This window comes from Pan troglodytes, chromosome 3 (assembly GCF_028858775.2).
Source record: "Pan troglodytes isolate AG18354 chromosome 3, NHGRI_mPanTro3-v2.0_pri, whole genome shotgun sequence".
NCBI lineage: Eukaryota > Metazoa > Chordata > Mammalia > Primates > Hominidae > Pan > Pan troglodytes.
The window spans coordinates 100,889,604-100,909,153 of record NC_072401.2 but is presented as its reverse complement, the minus strand read 5'-3'; the positions used below and the strand labels follow the sequence as shown (position 1 = coordinate 100,909,153).

The following is a 19,550-nucleotide window of genomic DNA, read 5'->3' as shown; positions in this document are numbered from 1 at the left end:
ACCTCCAGGTACTGGAAAATCCGAGGAGACTAGAAACAGGAGCAGGCCTCCAACATACTGCAGCAGCCCTACAGAAAAGTGGCCAGACTGTCGCTTGGGTGCCTATTCCCATATCTCCTCACCGGGCAGGTCCTCCAGGCCTGGGCCCCAGCTGACCCCTCCCAGACCTATTAAGCCAGTTGCAATTCAACAACTCCCTGAACAGAGTCTCCAGGGGCAACTAAATGCCTTTCTACCACTGCCTCTGCAGTGGAACTGCACTTGCTACCCTTGGACCAGTGAAGGAGCAAAGACCCTAAGTGCTTTAACCATACCTCCAACAAGCTGCAATTGATCCAAGGAAAGGAGATCAGTCTGTCTCCCATGGGTCTCACACACCCAGCACTGCTTGTCACCAGGCAGAGACCCCTGGCTTGGACCCACAGCACAGACCCTCCATCCTGAGATGATTGTACTGAGTAATTGTTGACCTGCATCTCTCTAGGTTGGAGCCCCTAGGAGACAAGCAAAAGACACTTGGCCACAACCACTACTAAGGTTCTTTACTCTGCTGCCTGCAAGTTGGGGAAGGAATATAAACACTGAGACTGTCCGAGAGCTACAGTGGCCAGCCCAGGAGCGCCAAGCCATGATCAACCACCAGCACTCAATGGGGAGAGGCACCCACTCTTTCAGAGCACTGAGAGGAACATACCTGCAACTGTGAAGAAACATAGGGGAGCCACACAGCTGAGCAAGAGTCTACCAACTAATAAGCCTAAGTGACACCTATTGGATCACACCCCAAAGCTTCAACACCAAATCCTTGCTGACACATCCCATTCTGAAACCAGAGACAAGAAATCAGCTTCAAATAAAGACCCTGCACAAAGTCTTGGTCTGGTGAAAACATCAAAAAAGAAGTCTATTGACTGTATGCAATCTACACTGCTGTAAAGAACATCCACATGCAGAGATGAGAAAAAAAAAAAAAGTCAAGAACTCCAGTAACTCAAAAGGCCAGAGTGTTATATGTCCTCCAAATGACTGCACCAGTTCTCTGACAAAACTTCTTAACCAGGCTGAACTGGCTCTAATGACTGAAGTAAAATTAAGAATATGGATAGGAAAGAAGATCATCAAGATTCAGGAAGACAGCAAAACCTAATCCAAGGAAAATAAGAATCACCTTAAAGTGATACAGGAGCTGAAGGATAAAACAGCTGGTATAAAAAAGAGCCTGATGGGTCTAAAAGAGCTGAATAACAAAATACAAGAATTTCACAATGCAATCACAAGTATTAATGCAGAATAAATCAAGCTTAGGAAAGAATCTCAGAATCTCACATGAAAATAAAGAAAAAAGAATAAAAAGGGAATGAACGAAAACTCTCAGAAGTCTGGGATTATGTAAAGAGGCCAAATCCACTAATCACTGGTATCACTGAAAGGGAAGGGGAGAAAGGAAACAACTTGGAAAACATATCTCAGGACATTGTCCCTGAAAGCTTCCCAAACCTTGCTAGACAGGCCAAGAGTCAAATTCAAGAAATGCAGAGAAGTGCAACATTCTACACAGGAAGATCACCCCCAAGACACATAATCATCAGCTTTCCCAAGACTGAAATAAAAGAAAGAATGTTAAAGACAGGTAGAGAAAAAGGGCAGCTCACCTACAAAGGGAACACCATCAGGCTAACAGCAGACTTCTTAACTGAAACCCTACAAGCCAGAAGAGATTAGAGGCTTAGATTCAACATTCTTAAGGAAAAAAAGTCTTTAACCAAGAATTTTTATATCCAGCCAAACTAAGCTTCCTAAGTGAAGGAGGAATAAGATCCTTTGCAAATAAGCAAATGTTGAGGGAGTTTGTTACCACCAGACCTGCCTTACGAGAGATCTTGAAAGGTGCACTAAATATGGAAAGAAAAGTCTGCTATCAGCTAATACAAAAACACACTTAAACACACAAACCACTATCACTATTAAGCAACCACACAAACAAGGCAACATAGTAACCAGCTAACAACACAATGACATGATCCAATCCACACATATCAATACTAACCTTGAATGTAAACAGGCTAAATACCCTACTTAAAAGGCATAGAGTGGCAAGTTGGATAAAATAGCAAGACCTAGTGGCATGCTGTCTTCAAGAGACTCATCTCACACAAAATGACACCCATAGGCTCAAAATAAAGGGATGGAGAAAAATCTACCAAGCAAATGGAAAACAGAAAAAAGCAGGGGTTGCAATCCTAGTTTCAGACAAAAGAGACTTCAAACCAAAAAAGCTAAAAAAAAAGACAAGGGCATTGCATAATGATAAAGGGTTCAATTCAACAAGAAGACTTAACTACCCTAAATAGATATGCATCAAACACAGGAGCACTCAGATTCATGAAGCAAGTTCTTAGAGACCTACGACAAGACACAGACTCCCATACAATAGCAGTGGGAGATTTCAACACTCCACTGACAATATTAGACATAACTTTGAGGCAGAAAATTAACAGAGATATTCAGGACCTGAACTAAACATTGGACCAAATGGATCTGATACACTTCTACAGAACTCTCCACACCAAAACAACAGAGTATACATTCTTCTCTTTGCTACATGGCACATACCCTAAAATCGACCATGTAATTGGACACAGAACAATCCTTAGCAAATGCAAAAAAATCCAAATCATACCAAACACACTCTCAGACCACAGTGCAATAAAAACAGAAGTCAAGACTAAGAAAATAATTCAAAACCATGAATTACATGGAAATTAAACAACATGCTTCTGAACTACTTTTGGGTAAATAATGAAACAGGCAGAAATCAATAAGCTTTTGAAACTAAAGAGAACAAAGATATCATATTCCAGAATCTCTGAGACAAGTAAGGCAGTGTTCAAAGGGAAATTCATTGCACTAAATGCCCATGTAAAAAAGTCAGAAAGATCTCAAGTTAACAACCTAACATCACAACTGAAAAAAATTAGAGAAGCAAGAAAAAATCAGCCCCAAAACTAGCAGAAGACAAGAAATAACCAAAATCAAACCTGAACTGAAGGAAAATGAGACATGAAAAGCCATTTAAAAGATCAATGAATTTAAGAGTTTGTTTTTTGAAACAATTAATAAGCTAGGCCACTAGCTAGACTAATAAAGAAAAGAGAAAAGATCCAAATAAACACAATTTGAAACGATGAAGGGAATGTTACTGCTGACCCCATGGGAATATAAATAACCATCAGAAACTACTACAAACTCCTCTATATGCACAAACTAGAAAACCTAGAAGAGATTGATAAATTCCTGGACACATACACTCTCCCAAGACTGAACCAGGAAGAAATTGATTTCCTAAACAGACCACAACGAGTTCTAAAATTGAATTAGTAATAAATATCTGACTAATCAAAATAAAGCCTAGGACCTGATGCATTCACAAATTCTACCAGATGTACAAAGAAGAACTATTATCATTCTTACAAAAGCTATTCCAAAAAATTGAGGAGACAGGACTCCTCCCCAACTAATTCTATGAGGCCAGCATTATCCTGATACCAAAATACTGTCATAAGACACAAGAAAAGAAAACTTCAGGCCAATATCCTTGATTAATATCAATGCAAAAATCCTCAATAAAATACTTGCAAATCGAATCCAGCAGCACATCAAAAAGCTAATCGACCATGATCAAGTAGGCTTAATCCCTGGGATACCCAAGGTTGGTTCAACATAAGCAAATCAATAAATATGATTCATCACATAAACAGAACTAAAGAAAAAAACACATTATTATCTCAGTAGATGCAGAAAAGGCTTTTGATAAAATTCAACACCCCTTCACATTAAAACTCTCAATAAACTAGGTATTGAAGGAACATACTTCAAAATAATAAAAACCATTCATGACAAACCCATACCTAACATTATACCAAATAGGCAATAGCTGGAACCATTCCCCTTGAACACCAGCACAAGACAAGGATGCCCTCTCTCACCACTCCTATTCAACATAGTACTGGAAGTCCTAGCCACAGTAATCAGGCAAGAAAAGAAATAAAAGGCATCCAAATAGGAAGAGAGGAAGTCAAACTATCTGTTTACAGATGACATAATTCTATATCTAGAAAATCCCATAGTCTCAGCCCAAAAGCTCCTTCAGCTGATAAACAACTTCAGCAAAGTCACAGGATAAAAAATTAATATGCAAAAATCACTAGCATTCTTATATACCAACAATAGCCAAGCCAAGAGTGAAATCAGAAAGGCAATCTCATTCACAATCACCACAAAAAGAATAGAATACATAGGAATACAGCTAACCAGGGAGATGAAAGATGTCCACAATGAGAATTACAAAACACTGCTCAAAGAAATCGGAGATAACACAAACAAATGGAAAAAACATGCCATATTCATGGATAGGAAAAATTAACATCATTAAAATGGCCATACTGCCCAAAGCAATTTACAGATTCAACGCTATTCTTATCAATCTGCAAATGACATTCTTCAACTAGAAAAAAATATTTTAAAATTTACGTGGAACCAAAAAACAACCTGAATAGCCAACATGATCCTAAGGGAAACAAAACAAAACAAAAACAAAGCTGGAGGAATCATGTCACCCAACTTCAAACTATACTACACGGCTACAGTAACCAAAATAGCATGGTATTGGTACAAAAACTGGCACATAGACCAATGGAACAGAATAGAGAACCCAGAAATAAGGCTGTACATCTACAACCACCTGATTCTCAAAAAAAACAAGCAATGGAGAAAAGGCTCCCTATTCAATAAATGGTACTGGGATAACTGGCTAGCCATATGAAGAAAATTAAAACTAGACCCCTTCCTTACACCATATACAAAAATTAACTCAAGATGAATTAAAGACTTAAATGTAAAACTCAAAACTATAAAAACTCTGGAAGACAACCTAGGCAATACCATCCTGGACATAGGAACAGGCAAAGATTTTATGACAAAGACACCAAAAGCAATTGCAACAAAAGCAAAAACTGACAAATGGAATCTAATTAAACACAGGAGCTTCAGCACAGCAAAAGAAACTATCAACAGAGTACACAAACAACCTGTAGAATAAGAGAAAATAGTTACAAACTATGCATCTGACAAAGATCTAATATCCAGTGTCCATAAGAAACTTAAACAAATTTACAAGATAAAAACAAACAGTCCCATTAAAAAGTGGGCAAAAGGCATGAACAGACACTTCTCAAAAGAAGACATACACGTGGCCAACAGTCATATGAAAAAGAGCTCAACATCACTGATCATTAGAAAAATGCATTTTGAAACCACAATGAGATACAATCTCATAGCAGTCAGAATGGTTACTATTAAAAAGTAAAAAAAATAACAGATGCTGGTGAGGCTGTGGAGAAAAGGGAATGCTTATACACTGTTGGTGGGAGTGTAAATTAGTTCAACCATTGTAGAAGACAGTGTGATGATTCCTCAAAAACCTAAAGTCAGAACTACCATTTTATCCTGCAATCCCATTACTGGCTATATACCCAAAGCAATATAAATTGTTTTATTATAGAGACACATGCACACACATGTTCATTGCAGCACATTTCACAATAGCAAAGACATGGAATCAACCTAAATGCCCATCAGTGGTAGACTGGAAAAAGAAAATGTGGTATATATACACCATGGAATACTATGCAGCCATAAAAAAGGAATGAGATCAGTCTTTTGCAGGAACATGGATGGGGCTGGAGGCTATTATCCTCAGCAAACTAACACAGGAACAGAAAACCAACTACTGCATGTTCTCACTTATAAGTGGGAGGTAAATGATGAGTATGAACACAAAGAAGGAAACAACAGACACTGGGCTCTTCTTGAGGGTGAAGGTTGAGAGGAGGGAGAAGAGCAGCAAAGATAACTATTGAGTACTGGCTTAATTCCCAGGTGATGAAATAATCTGTACAACAAACCTCCATGAAATGAGTTTACCTATGTAACAAACCTTCACATGTACCCCTGAACCTAAAATAAAAGTTAAAAATAATGAGCAGAATTGTATAATTGTTTTGAGATAATTATCTTTCGCTACAAAGATTAATAACAAAGGAACAAAGGTGGTACCAGTCTGAGTTTGGACAGGCAGTTAGTTGCTGGGCAGATATCCTCACAGAAGTATTTTTTGTGTAAGGTTGTGATGACCTTTGTGCATTGTTGTGGCTTCTGTAGAGTCTTTTGTGGAAGTTTTTATTATCTGGCATATAAGTGTGAGAAGCCTCTCTTCATAGCCCTCCCCAGCTCTATTTGTCAGGGTTTTTTGTAATTGTTTGTTTGTTTGTTTGTTTTAAACATACATGACTCCATTTTGATTCCGACCACTTTCATATTTCTCTTTTTGATTACGATTGTTCTCGGAAGGTATTACAGATCAATCATCCTGTAGTTAGGTTTTGATTGTCCTTCAGTACCCAAATGAACCTGCACTGAGTTGCTAGTCTGTCCCACACTGGAGAGAGTGATTGGCAACTAAGAGTCAATGTCAAACTCTGTTTAGCAACATTTCAGCAATAAGGGAAGTTTGAATGGACAGCTCTCCAGTCACTCCTCAGGTGGCTCTTCTCTTTTAAAGACAGAATTATTTGGGGATGAAAGACTATTGAAAAAAAAGATTGTTGAGAATCTATTATATTCTAAGCCTATTGGAACAGAAACTGTCTCAGAATCATTTTAGTATCTGACCCCACCACCAATATCCCGGCACCTAGGCCCACAGTAGAAACTAATAAAAAATCTCATTGAATGAATAAAAGATTTATTGCCTGATTAAGTAAATGAATGGTCACTCACACTTGTGACATTTGTAACTTTTAGGGGATCCTGTGAACTGAGTTTCCCAAGCTCCAATTTGATTCAGTTCTTTTCTTTCTCATAGCCCAGCCAAGCCTTCTTGATCCCACTGTGATCCTTCACACTGGAGGACTAGTCAAGCAGTTAATCACAGCCGGTGGTTTCTTCAGCTGCAAAGGGAAATGTCACTTTCACTGTGACTCAGCTCTTTTCCACTGCTTTCTCGAATTGCTGTTTGTTGAATAAATCTGGTCGAGTTTGACAATAAAGGTCTCCCAGGAAGTGTTAAAATAAATGAGGTCTTGGTAAGGTGTCTCCTAGACATTTAAAACAAACAAAACAAAACAAAACACACTTCATAAAAAGAATTGTTTGGTTAATGGGCTATCCTTTGATTAAAATTGTAAGCATTTGATTTAAAACTGGCTGGTAGAACTTTCATTTACTAAGTAGTTTACATTTAGGTATCAGTATTGTCTTTGAAGTATAAGAAGGTGGTCATCTTTTTGCTATATGCTTAAAAGGATTTATGAGTTAGTGTTGACTGGAGTGCCCAGACTCTGAATCTACATGGAGAGTCACCCTTGCGGTACTTGAGCAGCCCCATGTCTAAAAATTTTGTTCCTTTCAATATGATTATGTTTCCCTGCCTCTTCATGTCTGGCCCCCCACTTGGGATGTTACAGAACTACCCTCAGTTGCCCAATGAGCCACTGATGTAACAGAATGTGTACCTGCCCTTACAGTGTCTTCCAGGACCCACTTTCTGATGTCCTGTGTTTTTCTGGATACATTTGGTACTCCTATACACACACTTTCTTCACTTCTCCTTGTTGACCCTGCCTGGAGAGGAGAGATCCTATAATATTCCTTTTGGTTAGAGACCCCTTTTGTGTTCATTTCATAGAGCTGCCATAACAAGGTACACAAACTTGGTAGCTTAAAACAACAGAAATTTGTTCTCTCATAGTTTCTGAACACCAGAAGTCCAAAATCAAAGTATCATCAGGATTGTATACTCCTAGAGTCTCTGAAGCAGAATCTGTTCCATGCCTTTCCCCTAGCTTCTGGTAGTTCCCAGCAATCTTTGGCATCCTTTGGCTTGTGGATGTATCAATCCAATCTCTGCCTCTGTGGTCACATGCTGTTCTCCTCTGTGTGTCTCTTTGCATCTTCACCTAGCCTTCATATAAGGACACTAATCTTTGAATTTAGAGCTCACTCTAATTCAATATGACCTCATCTTAGCTACTTACATTACATCTGCAAGGACCCTATTCTCAAATAAGGCCACATTCTGAGGTTCTGGCATACATGAATTTTGGGGGAACACTATTCAATCCAATACACCTCCCTTCTTCCCAGCTGGGTCTTACAGGAGCACAAGGTATCATTCAAGCTTTCTTGAGATTTTGCCCACACCCTATGCCTACATATATATGTGCAAGCTCATTTATCTAAAGAGAAAAGAACTAGAAAGCTAGGCTTTCATCATTTGAATGCACATTTAAGAGTGGCAGCTCGGAGAAAATAATGTGCATATAAATTATTCAAAGCTTGTCTCGTGGTATCCCAATAAGGGTAGTTACCTTGCAGTGGGCAGGCTTATCACTGATCTTCAGTAATGATAATAAAAGCTAACACTTCTTGATCATAAACAGTTTTTTAGGGAATATTTCAAGCATTTCATAAATGGTATCTCATTAAAACTTTACAACAGTTTTGTGAAAGAAGTACTAAATTGGTATTATCCTCATTTTACAGGTGAAGAAATTAAGACTTGCAGAAATTAGATAGTTTATCAAAGGTAACAATATTCTTAAATGGATGTCAGAGTCCAGAGATGAAACTTTTAAACACTTCAATGTGGTCTTCTTATAAAAAATACATTGTCTTCTCCATTTGGCAGATGAGAAAAAACGTGGGTACAAGAAGTTAAGTCATTTGTCTGAAGTGTTATAGCCGGTACATCTGAAATGAAAATCCTGATCTGTTTTCCCTTAAAGCTAAATTCTTTTTATAGCACCTGACTGCAAATTTGTTTCTACAGGGGCCCAGGTGATGACAGCAATGGAGGAAAGTGGGTAGCTGGCTCTTTGAGGATCCAGCAGATCAAAAAAAAAAAAAAAAGAGGTTGAATTATGAATAATAACCTCAATGGTTTGTCCAAGAGTTTGCTCAACCCACACTAGCCTGACTATGCCTGAGTTTGAATTTGGGAGCCCTTTCTTTCCTTTTGATGCTGAGATTCTGTGAGCAAGACACTGCCCTCATCTCCATGGGTGTAGGGACACAGAAACTCCCATTTAGGGGGCTTCAGGCTGATAATACTGACTATACTGATACCTAAATGTAAACTACTTAGTAAATGAAAGTTCTACCAGGAAGAACTTTTAAATACTTAGAATTGTAAGTATTTAAATCTAATACTTATAATTTACTTTTAAATACTTAAAATTTTAAGTATTTAAAACTAATACTTACAATCAAGGGATAGCCCATTCCTTGATTAAATGATGACGTCCCAACTTAGAACTTGGTGTTAGGACTCAGACCACTTGCTGGCTTCCAGCTCATTTCCTTTACTCTTTTTTTTGCCTTTTCCTTCTTCTTATTTATACCCTTTGTTCAACTATTTTATAAATATTTTCCACAATCCACCAATAGGTTTCCTGTCACCCATGTAGCATATCATTTCCCCTTTGAGATTACCTTGAGATTTATTTTAAATTGTGCCTCAGTCTCTTTCTCTAAAATGAACAATATCATCTGCTTTGTAAGAGTTTTATAATCAAATGAGGTAATTATTTAGTGATCTAATAAACATTTGCTATGATTAATTGAAGGAACATTCAGTTAAAAAGAGAAAGATATAGACCATAATTTAACCAAGGTAATTTCTAACAAATTACGGGCCATAATTTCAGATAGAGGGAGGTTACCTACTCTCCTTAAACAATGGCAAAAATTTGGCCAGGTCTCTGACTTTCAAGCATCTTTTGATATAAAATATCCTGTTCTACTTTTTCTATAAAGCACTGAAATATTTCAGAAATTCTTCCATTTCAGTGTCCAAGTTACATTTCCAACACCAGGTCTCAAATATGGAAGTGGTGACATCAACAACATCAATGCCAAAACTCTTTACCAGACTATGCATTGATTTTTAATTAATTAAATTAATTCCCCATAGTTTAGGCAGAGTTAAACCTTTTTATTTTAAAATTACAAGTTCTTCATTTTGAAGAAATCCAGGACAAACCATAGCTTCTTGTCAGTTTAGACCTCTCTTACACAATTATAGCTCTGACCTCAATTTAGCCACCAGCATCCTCATAGTTATATAATTCCTGGTCTCGTCCTCAGTCAGCACTGCCATAAGACTCAATCTTGTCACAAAACTTCATTCCTAGGACAAGAAAAAAAAATACAAGGCCACAGTGTTGTCTGACCATAGTTCTTTAACAATGTCCGGGGCTCTTTCCTGCAGAGGTGTGTTTAGCTGAGGAACCTCAGATTTCATATCAGACAGGCACCTGCTCCTTAAGGTTCAATTGGGCTCTTCCTTTTGCTTTTATCACTGAGAATAAATGCACATTTTACACTCATACATTTCCATTTTTTCCAGGCAAATTATAGAAGGAGTGAGAGAGCATATCTGTGTTATCTGAGAGAAAACTGGCAAAGACAAGCCAACCCTTTGAGGATGCTATGCTTTACCTCGGTAATGACACAAAAAGTGATGAAGGATGCAGTGCCGTCTTGGAAGGACAGAAAGTACAGGGGCATATCTCACAAAGCATAGTCTTTGGAATGAACTAGGGTGATCTAATACATGGTTTTGAGCTGTGTTTCTTAAACTATCTGTGGTGAAGACCCATTCTATTCCTTCTCCAGTCCATCATGGACTGATCCTTTTATAAAATATAATAAAAATGGATTACTAGAAAAATAATGAGAAGCAAAATACTAATCCATATTTTTTTATTATATTTAACAGATATAAACTTAACTTGTCAAGTTTCTACAGAAGTTTCTAAACACTCTTAGTTTTGAGGTCCGTCTTCTCATGGACTGAGGAGGGTTGATGCTAATAATAATAATAATAATAATCAGAGGGTTGATGCTAGGCTAGGATCATGCTTTGGGTGGCACTGCTAGTATGGAAGAATAGTGGTCCCAGATGGGCTTCACACTGGGTCACTTGGGAAGATGTCCCCAAACTTGTGTTTATTGAAAGGGGAATCATGTGGATGTTGTTCTGGTATTGTGTTTTTTTAACAGCTTCTCAATTCTTTCTAATGTGCAGTGAAGTTGAAAAACATTCCTCCAGAATAACAGGCCTTGTTATTTAAGCTTCATTTCTGTCAATTACTGACAAACAGCCAGATCTACATAAAGAGTAATAACCTTGAAGGTACAGACAGCTTAGACATTCTAGCCCTGACCAGCTTAATTACATAAATAAAATTCTAGCTTTTATTTTTTAGAGATAGCCCTGGCATTCATTTAAAAAAAAAAAAACTCTTAAGGAATTTCTTTAAGACAAAATGACATTCTTTGCTCTGATATCAGCATTAGTTGACCATTTGATCTAAATTTGTTTCTTGTGTGAATTTACCAGAAGGGGATACATTTTACAGTATGGTACACATGGACCTGTGTGTAAAACCAGACTTCATTTTACTACCTGTGGGAATATGGGCCAGTTATCTAAAATCTCTGAGTCCAGTTTCTTTTTTAAAAAACTTTTAAGTTCGGGGGTACATGTGCAGGTTACATAGGTAAACACATGTCATGGGGTGTTGTTGTGCAGATTATTTCATCACTGAGTTTTTAAGCCTAGTACCCATTAGTTATTTTTCCTGATACCCTCCCTCCTTCCACCCTGTACCCTCTTATAAGCCCCAATGTGTGTTCTTCCCCTCTACATGTCCATGTGTTCTCATCATTTAGCTCCTACTTATAAATGAGAAGATGTGGCATTTGGTTTTCTGTTCCTGCTTTAGTTTGCTAAGGATAACGGCCTCCAGATCTATCCATGTCAGAGCAAAGAATATAATCTCATTCATTATAATGGCTGCCTACTTCTCCGTGGTGAATATGTACCACATTTTCTTTATCCAGTCTACCATTGATGGGCATTTAGGTTGATTCCATGTCTGTGCTATTGTGAATGGTGCTACAATAAACATACATGTGCATGTGTCTTTATAATAGAACAATTTATATTCCTTTGGATATATACTCAGTAATGGGATTGCTGGGTTGAATGGCAGTTATGTCTTTAGGTCTTTGAGGAATCACCACACTGTTTTCTACAATGGCTGAACTAATTTACACTCCCACCAACAGTGTATAAGCATTCCTTTTTCTCCAGAACCTCGCCAGCATCTGTTATTTTTTGACTTTTTAAAATGGCTAGTCTGACTAGTGTGAGATGGTATCTCATTGTGGTTTTGATTTTCATTTCTCTAATGATCAGTGATGTTGAGCTTTTTTTCATATGATTGTTGGCCACATGTATGTCTTCTTTTGACAAATGTCTGTTCATATTCTTTGCCCACCTTTTAATGGTGTTTTTTCCTTGTAACTTTAAGTTTCTTATAATGCTGTATATTAGATTTTTTGTCAGATGCATAGTTTGCAAAACTTTTCTCCCATTCTATAGGTTGTCTGTGTACTCTGTTGGTAGTTTCTTTTGCCGTGCAGAAGCTCTTGAGTTTAATTAGATACCATTTGTCAATTTTTGCTTTTGTTGCAATTGCTTTTTGCATCTTCCTCATGAAATCTTTGCCGGTGCCTATGTCCTGAATGATATGGCCTAGATTGTCTTCCAGAGTTTTTATAGTCTTGGGTTTTACATTTAAGTCTTTAATCCACCTTGAGTTAATTTTTGTACTTGGCTTAAGGAAGGGGCCTAGTTTTAATTTTCTGCATATGGCTAGCCTGTTATTCCAGAACCATTTACTGAATAGGGAATTCTTTCCCTATTGCTTGTTTTTGTCAGGTTTGTTGAAGATCAGATAATTGTAGGTGTGTAGTCTTATTTCTGGGTTCTCTGTTCTGTTCCAGTGGTCCATGTGTCTGTTTTTGTACCAATATCATGCTTTTTTGGTTACTGTGGCCCTGTAGTATAGTTTGAAATTGAGTAGCAGGATGCCTCTAGCTTTGTTCTTTTTGCTTAGAGTTGCCTTGGTTATTTGGGCTCTTTTTTGGTTCAATATGAATTTTAAAATAGTTTTCTCTAGTTCTGTGAAGAACGTCGTTGGTAGTTTAATGGGAATAGCATTGAATGTATAAATTGCTTTGGGCACTATGGCAATTTTAATGATATGGATTTTTCCTATCCATGAACACGGAATATTTTTCCATTCATTTATGTCATCTATGATTTCTTTGAGCAGCGGTTTTTAGTTCTTCTTAGAGAGATCTTTCATATCCCTTGTTAGCTGTATTCCTAGGTATTTTTTTCTTTTTGTGGCAATTGTGAATGGGAGCTCATTTGTGACTTCGCTCTCATCTCATCTTGACTGTTGTTGGTGTACAGTTGCTAGCAATTTTTGTGCATTAATTTTGTATCTTAAGCCTTTACTGAAGTTGCTTATCAGCTTACAAAGCTTTTGGACTAAAGTGATGGGGTTTCCTAGATATAGGATCATTTCATCTGCAAGCAGGGAGAGTCCAGTTTATGAAATGCCTTCCTCAAACTACATTTTATTACCTGTGGGACCAAGAGGAAGTTATCTAAAATCTCTGAGCCCTTGTTTCTTAAATGCATTCCTCAAAGGATCATTGTGAGTTTTCAATAAAATAACCCACAAAAATTGATTATATATTAGTGTCTGGCAGGTAGTCGGATTACTCAAATATTAACCGTCACTCATTCCCAGGGCTGACATCTATCCGATATGCCTGGAAATGGCAAGTCAGCTGGCATCTATTAAATTAAGCTGTGGATGCACTGATTGATCAGTGCCATGTATTTTAGGTTGATAAATATTTTGAATATTTTGAATATTACATCTACCAATCGTGTTTCTTATGCAGAATCTGTTCAAAGTTATAGTGCCAGGCAGTATATATTAACAAATTGGTACCTTGTTTATCAATTTTTCATGTACGTGATTAATGTGAATCAGATTCCAGAATCTAATCAACCTCAGAATCGAATCAAAATCAGGCTCTCAAACTTACATAGCTGAGAATTTTTTAGACCCAAGATAACCTCATCATACTATAGGAATCCCAGGGATATGGGATTCAATATCATCCTGGATCTGCCCTTAACCACCTTAAAAACAGTCTAAAACTCATGGGGCACCTGGGTGGAGAACAAAAGCAGAAATACCTGGTTCACTGTAAGAGCAGTATTCCTTTTGTTCTCGGAAGGTCCAGACAGCAGTGAAGCTTTCACCAGTTCAATAAGATGAAAGAAAACAGTTAAGAAGTTAATGAGAGTTGTGGTTTTTATCACATTTATAATATTGTATTAGGTTGTTGCAAAAGTAATTGCAGTTTTTATATTAAAAGTAATGGATTACTTTTGCACCAACCTATTAGCAAATTGTTGTTTTTGCCTCCTCTTCCTCTCTTTCACCTTCCCCGCCCATCCTTGCAAATACTCCTACATTTCAAGGTTCATGTGATATAATTGTATTTGGAGACTTAGACCTCCAAGGACTTTCCAGTTCACCTCCTGGGACATGTTGATCCATGTTTGGATCCATTCTGGCTTCTGATCTCTAGCAGCCAGAATGGATCTAGCAGCTCACTGGGGTGAATGAAGGAAGTCACAATGACCTCTGTTGGCTGCAGCCTAGATGAGTGCTCTTCACTATCCCTTGCATTTCCAATTATCAGTCCTTATGTTTCATGTCTTAGATAATACTGAAGTTAGTCTAACCTCTCCCACAGTGCAGGAGTTTGGTCTGTATTGTTACTTGCAGATGGTTGTGACCTTTTCATGATAAGCAGCTCAAAACCTTCATAAGTTAACCTATTTAAGCTTGGAATTCTCTTCTCCATATAGATAACAAGTTAGTCTCAAGAGTTTCTCTCATGTTTCTACTTCCAGGCTTTAGAAAATACAAGGGGGTAAAACCATGAGGAACCTCTTTTCTCCAAATAAAGGCTTGCAAATGTGAAACAGGTTAAAGCAAAACTTCAAGAGTTGAGGTGCGGTGGGGAGTCACTGAGGTTTCTTCCAGGCTTGCCCCTGACCACACTGCTGCAGCGTAAGGTGAGGTACTAAGTATGAGCAAAGCTCTGCAATGAAGAATTGGTCCAAGGCCACTTCTGCTGCTACCATACCATTCCAGGAGCCTGCTCTATATTTTAGTGACATGAGTCCTGAGGGGACCTTCGGAAACAGATGCAAAGAGAGAACCTTTAACTTGACTTAATGAGATACTGAACACCTCCCAGAGCCATGTCTGTCTTATTCGCAAGGTTGTGCCTCCCGTCTTCCAGTTTTTAGGCACGCTCCCTTTCTGATTGCTGTGTTTTGATGCCAGTCCTTCCCTGCCAGAAACAGCCTTTAGGCTCAGTCTCTGTGAAGAACTGCTAGGCCTTAGTGTCTTGGGGTCATTTTCAACAAATCCTTAGTTGCATACATCACAAAACTGATTCTCCTGTGCTTTTTTTTTTTTTTTTTTTTGAGATAATGAGTAGGAAAAAGAAAAAAAAACTTGGGTTTATTTTTTTCACAATCCTTGACCTCCTTGAAATGAAATTCCCATCAGCCAGCACACCGATTTCATGAGCTGAGTGAAATGGAGAGTTTATGTGAAGCAGATGTGAAGCCCTCATCTTGTGAAAAATCTGCTTTGGATTCTTTTCTTGAGTAGGGTGTGCATGCAGAAGCAAATTTTCTGAAACTACTAGGCACAATCTCCCATGGCAGTTCTGAAAGCTGGCACAGTGTGCCTGAAAAAGGATTAGCAAAAGCGTGACAAATCTGGGCAGAGCTGCAGAGGCCCGATCTCTGCCCTACTCCTGGCACAGCCTCATTCCCAGTTGGCTTGGCAGAGCTGATGGTATGAAAGGATGAGTTTCAGCTTGCATCTAGCCATAGGATTTACCACCTGAGTTTGCAGTGTTGGAGAAAGAGAATTTTAGAGACAATGGCAAGAATGAAACCCCACCCTCAAGGTTTGTAGTTTACTGAAGTGGAGTGTAAATGAGCAGCATTCACCCTAATACAGGGTGTCTAGTTATATCCCACTCAGTAAGTACAATTGCATAACTATTTATGCTATTAAGAATGATTTAGCAATAAACAGATCCTTTCTTCCCTTTTTAACCTTAGGGAAATACCTATTTAATTTTCAGTTACTGAGTGTTTGACAGTTTAATAAGCACTTCCGCACTTGTGCTTTACAGCAAGTCCTGAAGTGGGTATTATTTTCTCCCTTTGTGAAGGTTGGAGCATTTAGTTTTCTTGCCGTAAGTGCCTACCAGTCCCTATGGAGCAGATACCTAGCTCTTCTGACTGTAGTGACTCTTTCACTTCTCTGCTGTCATTATGAGACTGGAGTGAGAACACTTCTGGACAGGGTCCATAACAGAAAGCTGTTACCGAAGGGCGAAGGAGCAAGGCTGTAGGAGAGTAGTGCTGATAACATGACCCTGTAAGCCTCCCACACTTACAGACTCCCACACTCACAGGTGCTGCAGAGTATGGACAGGGTAACCGACTAGTCTCCATTTGCCTGGGACTCTCCTGGTTTGGGAACTGAAAATCTTGCATCCTGGGAACCCCCTCAATTCTGTGCACACCAATGGCTGGTCAACCCCTGTGTGGATCATATTTTGCCTCTTAGGTTTCATCTAAATTTCTGGTAGCACTTCCAGGTTCAAAAGACTTAGTCCTCAAACTCTTAGGAAATTCTGGCGGCTTCCAGGACCTCACAGTCGATTGCTGCAAGACAGCTTTACTGAGTCAGTACTCTGGGACATTTGGTCTCATGTGGTTCCATATTTAAATATTTGAGCAACCAATCCATAATAATAATAATAATCCAAGCAGCCAACTGGAGTCAAGTTAATAATAATGACATCTGCTACTGATTATGAATCAGGCAGTATACTTCAGTGCTTTCTGACCCTCACTACCAGTCCTCAGGACACCCATGCAATGTGGTTATCATTAGTCTTATTTTATGAATATGGAAGCTGAAGTCATACATATTCAAGCAAGGCTCCAGGCCCTGAACCAAGTGACTCTAATTCCAAAGCCCATATTCCTGTAGTACACTTTTCAAAGTTCCTCTAAGTTCCCCTGTATCTTGACCTGAGGAAATTACAGTTGCATGGGTGCTTTGAGGTAATCATTAAAGGCTTTTGTAAACTTTGGGAGTAGGACCAGGCTCACAGTAACTAGGAGATTGAGTACCCTGAGAGTTCTGGCCCCAGAATTTCATAGAAATATGGTGTTTAGAAGAAAGAAGTCATCGGTTAAATTCTCTAAACCTAAAATTAAGACTTAGCTGCTATATATCCAAACTGACCCATTTTTTTTATTACCTTCCAAGATTCAGCTTTTGGCACTTTATCATCCAATCAAGTTTCATGGAGACTGGATTAGGACCATAAGACTTATTCAGATATTAAGCCTCACATGATACATTATTTTTTGTAAAAAATTTTTTAGATTAATATGATACAAAGTTTTGCCAAGCCCTTAAGAGGGAGTTTATTAATTCAGCGCTTTTGCGTTTATGCTGTCACCACCCATGTTTGAACTCATTTTCTTTTGTTCATAAGTAAACAAGTTTTTGTTTGAAAGTCGAGACTAAGAATACCTGTCCTTGTCCACACCTGTTTAACTTTGTCTTACAGTGCCAGCAAACATACTGGAGTTCTTCAGCACTACTGCTAAAGCAATGGTGCTTACTCACAAGCCAAATCAACTGGCAATGGTTTTTCCTGGTGGATTTGATTTGGTTAATGAGTTATAGTAACAAATTCTAATTACCAATTCTGAATTTGACATAATATATGTTAAATTGGATGTACATTTACTATATTATATTGAAAGAGAGATGTGTGGAAAAAATGTATACTTATTTTTGAAAAGAAACTTTTGTTTGTATCTGAAAAATAAACTCTTAGCAAATTTCATCTCTGGGTTGTTAAGAGTCCAGGTTCTGGATTTCATAGCTTGAACAGCTTTGTCTGAAGACTTAGAAAACCTGCTTCACTGGATCACTTAACAAAAGTAAAATATCCTTTGTGTAAAGTTTTCTTGGAGGTGATGGTGTACCAGTATGCTGACCATCTGGTGTACCAGTATGCCGACCATCTGGTGTACCAGTATGCTGACCATCTACTGTCAAAAATAACATCTATACTGGACATTCTCCTATCAAATAATAGATCCAGAAGCTTCTGGAGCCATTGCAACTTATATTAAGAAATAATGGTCTGTAATGGTTAAACAGCTACTCAAGAAGACCTAGGTACTTGCCCAAGTAGATGAAAACCCTCTGGCATTTGAGAGCCAGTATGCAGGCTGGATTTCAATTTTTCTTGAGCCCCTGCACTGTGTTACATTGGTGCCGTAAACAAACTGTACAACCATATGAGGCAACTCTGTGGTTAATGGGATTTGGAGTCAGATGATAATTTCTCTATGTGCAGACACAGAAAGTTGTACTTAACTTTCTACACCTAAAATACTTAGAAACCATAGTCATCCATATTGATATTTTATATCATCTCAACTTCTCTTGCCCACACTTGACCTACTGTTGCAATTATTTTACATTTCCTTGGCTCTGTTTTCATTTATATTTAATTCCAGAAACCACATCCAGTCTTTGCAGAATGAAGTAGAGCATAAAGAAGTAGAGATGTACACACGCGTCTCTAAAATCAGCCGTGCCTAGGCAAAGCAGCTTGCACTTAAACACCCAATACATTTTTCATGATTGTGTTGAAGTGAAGTAACCTAACCCGTTTTTACATCCTTCAAAATGAGGTGGATAGGAATGCTTTCAGCCCTTTTCAATAGCTTTGATTATCTTGTTTTTGTTAGATCCCTCCTCTTGGTTTGATCATAGTAGTTACTGTATTTCTTTCTATAAGTTGGTCTGCAAAGGGTAGGGCTTGCAGACCATTGGAAAGTTGTGACGGCTGTGAGTCATATTGCTGAAGGTGGAACGCTGAAGCCAGACTATCTATGTGAAGGCACAAGCTGCTGTTATATACAACAGAGTGAACTGAGCATCAGTCAGAAAAAGTCTATGTTTGCAGAAATACAGATCCAAGACAAAGACAGGATGGGCACTGCTGGAAAAGTAAGTGGAACATTTCTGTCCCCTCCTCATCATGACCTAATGATGTGAGGCTGACACTTAGAACTTTGAATCCATTAAAGTAATTAAACACTTGGAGATATTCCTTGAGGAATGAAATGCTTGGTGAGCAGGCATACAGTGAGGGAAACACTGGATATGGTGTTTCAGAGAATGTCAGTGGAAGCAGGGGTAAGTTGGAAATAGCATATCCAATGTCAGCAAGACATTGGTGGAAAATAGAGAAATTGATTTATATTGGCATTATTCATAATTTGATTTCAGGATAGCTGGGCAATTGCTCCAGGAAGCCAAATGTTTCCACAAGGACACTTCAATCGTCTCAGTAGCATGTGCTGCACTCGCTGCTGTAGTTCAATGGGAGACCAGGGTCTCATGCCCAGATGTTGGAAG

The 19,550-nt window shown here is 38.3% G+C and overlaps 1 protein-coding gene and 1 long non-coding RNA gene across 3 annotated transcripts in view; one reads left to right on the top strand and one right to left on the bottom strand.

The window, feature by feature from the left end:
* Positions 1 to 10,160: 10,160 nt before the first annotated feature.
* LOC104006143 (uncharacterized) overlaps positions 10,161 to 19,550 on the bottom strand; it is a 25,193-nt gene continuing 15,803 nt past the window's right edge. The window contains exons 2-3 of the long non-coding RNA XR_679729.5: positions 14,189 to 14,247; positions 10,161 to 10,246 (exon numbers count right to left, since the gene is read on the bottom strand). This is a non-coding gene — a long non-coding RNA (uncharacterized LOC104006143). The remainder of the gene's footprint in view (positions 10,247 to 14,188; positions 14,248 to 19,550) is intronic.
* Positions 19,034 to 19,550, top strand: part of ADH7 (alcohol dehydrogenase 7 (class IV), mu or sigma polypeptide) — a 23,019-nt gene continuing 22,502 nt past the window's right edge. Inside the window, exon 1 of one of the 2 annotated variants that reach the window (XM_016951915.4) lies at positions 19,034 to 19,139. In XM_016951915.4, the coding sequence (XP_016807404.3) occupies positions 19,086 to 19,139 (54 nt within the window). In that variant the 5' untranslated portion in view covers positions 19,034 to 19,085. Of the gene's footprint in view, positions 19,140 to 19,250; positions 19,329 to 19,550 lie in introns of those variants that run through there. The other variant, XM_016951914.4, reaches the window with a different exon arrangement.